The sequence below is a fragment of the Barbus barbus genome (assembly GCF_936440315.1).
Source record: "Barbus barbus genome assembly, chromosome: 41".
Lineage (NCBI taxonomy): Eukaryota > Metazoa > Chordata > Actinopteri > Cypriniformes > Cyprinidae > Barbus > Barbus barbus.
In genome coordinates this window covers 16,304,970-16,315,834 of record NC_136719.1, presented here as the reverse complement: position 1 = coordinate 16,315,834, position 10,865 = coordinate 16,304,970, and the positions used below count along the sequence as shown (strand labels likewise).

Sequence of the window (10,865 nt, the reverse complement as noted above, 5' to 3'; positions counted from 1 at the left end):
AGGCAGTTTGTTGTCAGCCATTGCTCAAACCGGAAGCTCAGCAGATCAACTTCAGAGGGTATCAAGAGGTCGCTAAGGAGTGTGGGACGGTGGCGGACTGTGTTAATGTCTGCCTACTCTTTGGTAAGGTGCGTGTCCCCTGTGTCCGCTTCGGTCGCACGTTTAGGAATGCACCCTATGGCACTGGTGCTTGTGTAAATCGCGAGGAAGGTGCATTAGGGACGAATTCGCTATTTTCGGCGCTTGCGCTGTCATTTTCACCCGTTAGTTGACAAACGTCGGAGCCTGCGCCGTATTTATCGATGCATTGATAGCTAGCCAGCTAGTTAGCAGGAGAACTAGCCATTCGGTGGCTAGCCAGCCAGCTCGCATTCTGAGCTTTCGTTACCGAGCGCCCAATAAGTTCAGGTTCTTCAACCGCACCGCCTACTGTGCGCATAACGTTACTGGTGTATTAGCTAACCACTCAATCAGCAAAAAGGGTGACTCGAGGGGGGCAGGGAGAGAACGACGGAGGCGCGGTGAGCCAGGAGCGGCCGATGAGTTCAGACCAGGGCGGAGAGCCGCAGCTGCAGGAGGAGGCTGAGCCGGGACCCAAACCCCGTGGGGAGGACGAGATCACACCCGGGACCGGGGGGGACTCAGGCGTCATGGTGAGTCGGGGCCTCTTCACCCCTCCCCAACAGGACGATCGGTCTCTGGCCGTTGCCCTTCTTAAAAATAGGGTCATAGGAAGTATGATCGCTTGCTATATAAGGCCATCGGTCGGTTCACACACAGCTCGCAAGCTCTGACATCACCTAAATTGCAAGCTGGCCATGTTGTCGAAGACGCTTCTGGTTGGCAATTGACAGGATGATTCATTAATCTTAGTTGGCCCGCTTGCAAAAGCCATTTCTAATCTGCGGCTGAACTTTGCAGCATGTTTTTGTGGTTTTAAGATTGCTTTCTCTCACACAGTCGATAGCTCACCCCAAGAATGTAATTTCCTCAAGATCATGTCGTTCAAAACACTTATGAACAGAAACGAGGGGAGTCCCTATTGACTTCCACTGGAAAACGATGCATTAAAAATGAATGGAGACTGAGGCTGTCAGTCTGACGTCCTACCTGATATCTCCTTTTGAGTTATAAAATACCTAGTTTTCTGAGATGGACACATAAAAATGTTACAATTTTTATCACATAGACATTTACAGTGTCTTTATATAGAGTTATATTACAGTGTTTTATATATAGAGAGCTGTGGATATGCAAAATAATGCAAATCAAAATTATATTTAAAATGTTTATTTGTTGTTAAACCTGTACGAATCTCCTGTGAAGCTGATATGGTAATAAACACAAATACAACCAACCTTTTTTGTACTGAATAAAGAAAACTTGACAAGACATGACAAAATGTACAATTTTGGGAGAACTGGCCCTTTAAGGCTGTCGAACATGACAAGAGTGAACCGGCTAAATTAGCCCATATGCTAGCGAAGATACACACATTAGTATTTTGCTTGTTTGTAATATATTAATTCATACTTTGGCCTAGAGATACTGATTTTAAACGGCAAATTCAGCAGCAAACCCCGCTGTAATTAGCCAGCATTCATTCAGCGGCCTGCTTTCATAAGCTTACTCACGCAGTCAAATGACACACGTGAGCTCCAGTGAAGCTAAAATCGAATAAACACATGAACTCCAAATAATGTTTATTACGCCGACTTTAGATGTTGATATGGTTTTCTGAGTAATAATTAGCAAATATTTGTTTCAGCTTGTCTAGCTGTAAGCTGACGTTCTTCTCTTTTAATATATCAAACATTTCCTGCACTGTATCTGGGCAGGACCCGTAGCAGCCGAGCAGAGAGTGAATGACAATATGTCTGCTTTCGGCTTAAATCTTCAGGCTGATATCTTCTAGAAACACATTATCCTAGAGGGTATTTTAGTGTTGTTTGTGTTACAGGCTCAAAGCTTAACAGCTGTTTTTGATAGTTTATGTGGAGGATGAGGGTTAGGAAGCAGGTGGCTGTTCCCATTGGCGCCCCCGTGGCCATGTGAAATGAGCAGGTACAATTTGTTTTCAAAATATTAAACATGTAATAAATGTACACATGGCGGATCTGGAGCTGAATCACTCTACCTCACTCACATATGCTGTTCCAGACCTGAAACTACATGCTTTGTACTATTTAAAAAAAAACATTTGGTTGGTGGACAAGAAACGTGCTAAAATGGCCAGTTTTTCTGAAATGTTGCTCAAAATGAATTATTTATTGAACTGTTGTATAAAAGCGAAATCACACTTGCCATAGTGCTGTTGCAGGAACTTCTGTCATGAAAAAAGATTGAACCTCTGCTATAGAGACGGCTGCTATCTTCAATGAGAGGCCTTGTGACCAATAATAAAATGGTAGTTTTGGCTGTTCATGTGTTGTAAACATGAGCCCATGTGACTCTGCTCACCTCGTGCTGCCTTTGTGTGTTCGTATTACTGAGAATTTATTTAGTTCATTCTCTCACCAATGCATTCTGTTTTAACACATTTTTGTTTAATTTCTTATAAGTTAATCACTCTTGATTAGTTGCAAACAAAAAATCCTAGCACAGTATTCATATCTGTGAGAAACAACCCATTTTCTGTATTACACTGTTAATGTTTTCAAATTAGGCTAATTATCATTAACTGAAGTACTATCTTTCATGTCTGGTTAAGCACTTAGCTTTCTCCGTGGGCATTTTGGGTTGCTTTTGTGGGGAGGTGAAGTGGGCTCATCTGTCATTGCTCTCTGTGTCAATCAAGACATGTAAACAAACCTTGGTGTCCTGGGAACGACACAGGAAGGGTTTTGTATGTCATGCCTATAAAGAGAGACCAAAAAAAAAAAATGAGAATGAGGAATGTCAAGATAACCATGCTTATACTATAAAATGCCTTTTGAAGACTTAAGGTTTATTGAACTAATTTACTTCTATTGTTCCAGGTCACTGCTAAAGGAGCTGGTCTGAACCCTAATGCCAAGGTGTGGCAGGAGATCCCTGCATCACAAACTGAAGCTCCTGTGGATGGCACTGTGGCCTCCCCCTGGTCCCAGAACAATACGGCTGAAGGTAAAGGAAATTGCCATGCATTCTAAATCTCAATTCCATGCAACTGATTTGTTAGTGTTTTTCTAGAATGCATATACCCTACTGTTCACACATTTGGGTGGATAAGATATTTTGTAAACATTTTAAAGTCCCTTGTGCTCGCCAAAGCTATGTTTATGTAATGAAAAATACATTAAAACAGTTGAAATATTACAATTTAAAACGCATGTTTTCTATTTTAAAATGTAATTTATTTATGATACAGCTGAATTTTCAGCTTCCATTACTCCAGTCTTCAGTGTCACATGGTCCTTCAGAAATCCTTGTAATATGCTGATTTGGTGTTCAAGAAACATTAAGTTTTATGAAAATTGTTGAAATAGAACATTTTTTAACATTATAAATGTCTTTAGTGTCAGTTGACCAATCTAATGCATCCTTGCTAAGTAAAAGTATTATAGTACTATAGTATTATAGTAATTTATTTTTTTAAATCTGACTGAACCAAAACTTTACCAGTAGGTGCAAAGCATTTGTTTTGATGGTCTATGTACATGTGCAGACGGCTGTTGCATTATGTCTCACTTTTTCCCCAATGTTGTGCCATACACACAGCCAGTTTAGACACTGTCAAGTCAAAGGTAACTTAAAAAAAAATGCATCTAGCTGATTTTGAACACATGTATAATCAGTATCCTATGGAAAAGCCTCCTAAGAAATGCATTGGGTTATATTTACACTGATCCTCCTTAAAGGGATAGTTCACCCAAAAATTAAAATTGTCATTAGTTACTCACTGCCATTCCAAACACTCAAGGCCTTCGTTCATCTTCGGAAGACAGATCAAGAGATCTTTTATGAAATGCGAGAGCTTTCTGACCCTCCATATACAGCGAGGGTCCGACCATGTTTAAGGCCCAGAAATGTACCAAGAACATTGACAAAATAGTCTGTGACATCAGTGGTTCAACCGTAAATTTATGAAGCTACGAGAATACATTTTGTGTGCAAAAAAAACAAAAGTAATGATTTTATTCAACAATTCCTCTCCCCCGAGTCACCCTCTGCCTCCAATATGGAGAGCACCACGACACGCATAAAATACAAAAAAATCTAATTTAATGCATTTATGATTTGTTTATCTGTTACTTGTTTCTTTGTTCACATAGATAACTCTGTAGGTAAACAATACACGTCTGACTTCTCCACTCCTGAGGACAACAGCACCACTGATACTGTAGTAGGTGTGGTGAACGGTATGGACCCCCCTGACCAAAGCTTCCCGGTTTCTGAGCACACTACAGCAACTAATGGTATGTGATGTTCATAATTTTGAAATATGATCTGGTTCATGTGTACATGTTAATAAGATAAATCTCCTAAATCCATTACTGCTAACTGTTGTTGGTCTTTGCAATCAGCAGGCATTTGCCACACACTTACCTTTGTTTATGCACTTTGTTTACGCGCAGTGGAGTCCAAGCTCCCCGAGGAGCAGCCTGTCTCTGAAGAGGCTTTGCGTGAGTCTCTCAAAAAAGAATTGGAGTTCTGTTTCTCAAGGTAAGTGCAGCCGTGTAATACGATGTAAGCTTTCAATTTAATGCAACTAAGTAAACAGCACTTTACGGCCATTCTCCTCCTGTCAGCCACGTTTACTGATGCTCCTCTTTCATCCCACAGGGAGAACTTATCTAAGGATCTTTACTTAATATCTCAAATGGACAGTGACCAGTTTGTCCCTATTTGGACTATTGCCAGCATGGAAGGAATCAAGGTCCTCACAACTGACACAGACCTCATCCTGGATGTCCTCCGATGTACGTGCCTGCATTTTACATCTATGATCCAGTTTTTTTTATTCACAGTACAAAAATTAATATTACTCTGACCGCCTACAGCATCTCCGATGGTCCAAGTTGATGAAAAAGGGGAAAAGGTGCGGCCAAATCACAAGAGATGCATCATCATTCTGCGAGAAGTCCCTGAAACAACACCTGTTGAGGTGAGAAATATTATCAAGAAGTAGAAGCTGCGGCTATCTTAGGATACTCTTATATTTATGTGCGTGTTTGTTGTTCTCATCAGGAAGTGGAAGCCTTGTTTAAGAATGAAAACTGTCCCAAGGTAATAAGTGTGGAGTTTGCACACAACAACAACTGGTACATTACATTCCAATCGGATACAGACGCTCAACAGGTATGAATTTCTGTTGTTTATTAGAGAATAAACAAATTTCTAACCCTTGGATTTTAAACTAATTGGGTTTCCTCCATTCAGGCATATAAATATTTAAGGGAAGAAGTGAAGACATTTCAGGGAAAACCAATCATGGTAAGTTCTTTACAAAAATGTGCAGCGTTAAATTAGTTTCTACGTGTCAGATGGGTTCTTACCTTTTTGCGTTTCCTGTTCTCAGGCCAGAATAAAAGCCATCAACACGTTCTTTGCGAAGAATGGTTACCGCAGCCTGGACTGCAGTGTGTATCCTCAGCAATCTCACACTCAGCAGTCTCAGTACAGCTCCCCTCTCTTCATGCAGCCTGTTTACAGCCCCCAGCAGCATTACCCACTCTACGGCATAGTACCTCCTACCTGGACGCCGTCTCCGACTCCATACTTTGAGACACCCCTCGTAAGTCTTTCTAGTTTGACTAGGGATGCACCTGACAATCATTTTTGTTGTAATGAATTTTTTATTTCATAATTTTAACTGATGCTGTTTTCCACAGGCACCTTTTCCCAACAGTGGTTTTGTCAATGGATTTAGCTCACCTGGACACTACAAAACTGGCTCAACTTCTCTCAACCTTAGCCGTCCCTTTAGCAGGAACCGGTAGGTCAAGTTGGGCTCTTAATTATACCACCAGTTTATTTTGAATTGATTAATTGTATAGTTCTAACCTCACCATAGAGTGCAACAGGGTTCTGGCAGTAAATTAATTTTCTCTGTAAGGGAATTGATGGTAACTTATCAACTGTTGAAAGACAGCATTACTGTGAGCTGTGAAGTTATAATCAGTTGTATATGCTTTTGTTGAAGCTATCAGCCTGCATAATTTGATCTTTCTTTGATTTTAAATAATTGTTTAGCAGTGGAATTCCTGGTGGAAAAACTACATTACCCATGATTCTGCAAAAACACCAATCCACCAATCGTAGAATCGAAAGAACACTCTAGGGCCCACCCACTCTCATGAAGCACTGTGAATGATGTGATAGTCTCCCTACACTCTCAAACTACTTGTATTAAATCAAAAATTAAATCAGTTTTAATGTCATTCACAATGTTTCTTGGGATTGTAGTTCTTTGCCTCCTTAAAGCTGTTATTTACAGTTTTGTACCTTTGTCTGTTAGAACTCTTTAAGAAAGACTTAAATACTTTTGAGAACACTTTCAGAACCAAGGCTGTTGAAAAATGGTGTGGGCGCTGTTGTACTCTATTATAAAGGATGAAATCTGCATTCCCATTTTTGTATTTGATACAAGAAGTTAGAAAGTTTCATTCATGTACAAGCTTCTTTTGTGTAGCGCAAGAATGTAGGCAGTTGCAGTAGATCACTTGGATATTTTTTACTGTTCCCACAGTGTTCCACTCTATTCAAGAAAGAATGTAATAAATGCCTTCAGGTACAGCTTCAAAAACTTCAAATATCAACAATCATCAATCCATTCTTACTATCCTCTTCAGACAGCTAAAATACCAGCTCTGGTGTTTAGCTCTCTAGCTCAAAATTCTGGTTTACTAACAAATGAGTGGGGGAGGGAGAAAATAATTACTGCAATAATTATCACTTTAATATTTCGGTTAACTAATTATTTTGTGTCTTTATTATATTGGCAGTCAAATCATTACACTAACAGCTTTTTATGTTGAATGATCTTCTGTAGCAGTGGTTAAACATTTCTGTATGTTTTATTCATTTAAAGAAACATTTAGATTAAGGGCTGTCAGAATTAATGTGAAATAAAATTTTAGTGCCCACAATTTTGCCTTGAATTGCAAAAAATTTGTTAATCTATAAAAAAAAATATTTTACTCAATTTACAGCCCTAATTTAAATGCCTGAAGTGAGTTTACGGCAGACAATAAACCAGAATATATATATATATTACATTTGTATACATGTCAGTGTAAGCTCACTAGCAGGAAATTACTGGTTTTAATGCCAGAAAATGCCTGTTTGTCTCCATTTTTATTTTGGAGCAATTGCATGCTGCCAGTTACTTGAAGTTACTACATCATCTACATCCATACTTGTACAATTATTAGCAAAAAAAACTAAGTATGAATGGACAGAAGGCACTGTTACTTAAAGCAAATCTCATGTTTTTCTGTTTCTGCTTTTTGAGTAGGAACCATGTGAAGCCTCAGACGAGGGCTAATGATGGTCTGTCTTCCACTGTGTCTCCGGTGGTTCTTGTGGATGGGCTGTCTGGCCTGCACAATCCCCAGCCTCCCTCCAGCGCCGGGCCTGTGCTGTCATCCACTGAGCTCAACTCATCCTTTCCACACCTAGTTTCCAATGATCCAACTGATGATGGCACCATGGCGGGACGTGGAAGGTTTGTCAGGTTTTCCTTTCTTAATACTGAATGTAATTTCTTGTAACAATGTAAATGTCTTTACTGTCACTTTTGATCAATTTAAAAGGTTCTTGCTGAATAAAAGTATTAATTTCTTTTTTTTTTTTTAAGTACTGACCCCAAACTTTTAAATGGTAGTGTATAAATGATCAAAATAGTCATTAGTTGCTGCCCTCTTTTCCGGGTCCCATGTGCCTTACAAAATGTAATCCTTTTATTTTAGTTTAGCCTTGTGAACTAGTACAATTATGGAGTGTTTCACCTCTTTAGAATATCGTTTTAATTCAATTTCAGTCAGATTGCACATTTTGTAAATTTGTATTAATCTTTTGTTTCAGGAGAACGACATACAGAGGCACTCGAAGGCGGCGAGAGGATGATCGCACAACAGTAATGCATTTCTTTTTTTTGTGTTGCTGGTTATAGTTGAACCTCTTATTTATGCCTTCTGAATTGTTTTTTTGTCTTGTTTGTTTCCACAGAGACCAGTTCCTCTGTCTCAAGTGAAGGTACCGCCCCCCAAGTTTGACCTGGCTGCCTCCAACTTCCCTCCACTGCCTGGCTGCTCTGCCAGTCCGCAGGGGGAGCCTGTGCTGGAGAACCGCCTTTCTGATGTTGTACGGGGACTGAATAGGGAAAAGGTATGTTAAAATACAATAAGTTTTAACACCAATCTGATTGTTTTTGTTTTGCTCATTACTTGTTGTTTCATTTCTCTCCAGCAGCAAGATTCGAACAAAGAGTCCGTTGCGAGTCCTGCAGTCCCAGCCTCAGAGGAGACCGTCTTCAGGCCCACCCAGCCTGTAGCCAAGATGACTGCTCACGTCCCTGATCCCGTGACCTCCAGGTAAATGATTGTTACAAATGACTGGCATTCTGAATCTTGGTTTTATTAGTGTCTGAGTTTTGCTACTTGTGTTTTGTAGCTCCAACCACCTGGAGAAGAAACCAGAGAAGGTGGAGCCTCCGGTTTATAAAGAGACGTCTGTTACCTCTGCCCCTGTCGCAGCCGTGCCACCCACCCCTGCCCCAACAGCACCTGGTTCAAAGCCTCAGGCCAGCTCAGCCACACCTGCATCCACCCCCCAATCTAACACTGCCCCCTCCAGTACTCCTGCGCTGGTGAGTTATTGCTTCTCTCAGGCTGACGGTTATATTCAGAAGGTCCAAGTAGTCTGTGATGTGAGTGTCTCTGGTCTTCCTGAAGAACTATAGACTCTGTGTTCAATGGGATGTAGGTTCAAGGCCCCATTTTTTTCTCATTTTCTCTCTTCGCTTGTCCATTATTTCTAGTATGTCCTACAAACGAAACAGTCCTATTCTAGATTTAAGATTTTTTGTTTGGTTGTTTTTTGACCTGGATGATTAATGTTCCCTTACTCCCTGCCCTTACTTGCAAATTTCTTACACTTATTTTTTGTATGTACATTGTACAAAATATGAATATATTCCATCATATTATAGTAAGTTTTATTGGACATTTCTTTTTTTTATTTTTTTATTTAATTTTTTGTAATATGTAAATATTGCAGCTTACCACCATGTAACTTATTTGTTTTTGAAACCTGGTTACAACATATAATAGTATCTATTTATTTTATTTATTTACAGGGATGTCATTTTTTTTCTCTTCCTTTTTTTTATACATATTTCTATATTTTCTTACCTGTGAAGTATGACCCATGTGAATTGTTAAAATCTGAATTCTTTATCACAAAGCGCTGGGTAACATGTTTTTACAGTTGAAATATTTGCCTTTTTAACTAATCAAAACTATTATCAATATTTGTTTTATATTTTTTACAGAAGTGATTTATGATCACCAAGACTGCATATATATTTTTTTTTTTATATTTTAGTTTTTTATTTCAATATATTTTAAGATATAAGTGTATTAATCTATGAAATAAAACCTGGCAAAAAAACAAAAACCTTAAAATAAATATTTTCTGTGGTAACCGCTATGGTTGAATGTTTGAAATCAAAGAAATTAAGACAGTTCTAAATATTAGTATTGTAATTTTACTGTTGTTGGGTAAAATAAATTACCATTATCATTAATAAAACCCTTTTTTTATTTTACAATACAATATTATTTTGCAATAGTAATGTCTTTAAATTTTTTCTTAGCTGATCACTTGCCATTTATTTATTTACATATGGTTTGCATGGGTTAATATATTAACACCCTCCATCTAACTCAAGCCTAAAACCAACAGAGTCAATTAAGTCTCCCAGACATTTCCATATACCACAGCTATTTAAAGCTCTGCAACCTATCTTTGAATATGTAGTTGAGATGCGTCTTCCAGTACTTAAAAGCTTGTGCAAATTGAGAAAGCTTTTTCTAATTTGTCCCCTCTTCTCCTCAGGAACCTCGCAAGCTCAGTTACGCTGAAGTATGTCAACGACCACCTAAGGATCCCCCTCCTCCAGCATCCACTTCCAGCCCCAACAATGCAAGCACGCAGCCTCTGAGAGAGCTGCGTGTCAACAAGGCGGAGGAGCAGCAGCCCTCCAGCCCTGCAAACAAGCAGGAGCGGCCTCAGGAAATGGGGGGAAACTGCAAGGCCAGGGAGGGCCGACCGGCCCGTGACTCCCAGGGCTTTTCTCGCAGCAACGGACCCCCCAGAACCAGTGCAGGGGGGTTCAAGCTACGGGAGCAGCAGAGACGCCCTCCTTTCGGCCATCGCGGTTCCCCCCAGGGAGGTTCCAGACACACTGGAAAAGAGCAGAACATCCCCCCCATATCGCCAAAGTAAAGACTCTAAACAGAAATCCTTAATGTATGAATATTTACACACGCATATATATATAAGATATATATGTAAATATATATATAAAAAAAAAAAAAAAAAAAAATATATATATATATATATATATATATATATATATATATATATATATATATATATATATATATATATATATATATATATATATATATATATATATATAAGAGATGAAATATGATATAAAATTTCAAATGGTATTCACCTCTCCTGCCTGGAGCACTTCCAGAGGAAAAGTCTCATGAAGTGACAATGCACAGACTGGGGTATCCAGGCAAAACGGGCATCAGTAATTGGAAGCAGTTGTTGCTTGCTGAAGGACGCCATCGAATAGGAAACACACAAAAAAAAACACATTTTATGCTTCTAACTTGACAATGTCCCTTCAGAACGTCTATCCATGT

At 39.2% G+C, this 10,865-nt stretch overlaps 1 protein-coding gene across 1 annotated transcript; it reads left to right on the top strand.

Annotated features, from left to right (window-relative positions):
• Positions 1-437: 437 nt before the first annotated feature.
• Positions 438-10,519, top strand: LOC306860547 (la-related protein 4-like). Its single transcript, XM_079402288.1, has 16 exons — positions 438-653; positions 2,979-3,105; positions 4,254-4,397; positions 4,557-4,644; positions 4,765-4,901; positions 4,983-5,086; positions 5,170-5,280; positions 5,362-5,415; positions 5,501-5,716; positions 5,814-5,917; positions 7,439-7,648; positions 8,008-8,059; positions 8,152-8,310; positions 8,392-8,516; positions 8,596-8,791; positions 10,042-10,519. The coding sequence occupies exons 1-16, from the start codon at positions 540-542 to the stop codon at positions 10,429-10,431; spliced, it is 2,331 nt and encodes a 776-aa protein (XP_079258414.1). The 5' UTR covers positions 438-539; the 3' UTR covers positions 10,432-10,519.
• Positions 10,520-10,865: the final 346 nt, after the last annotated feature.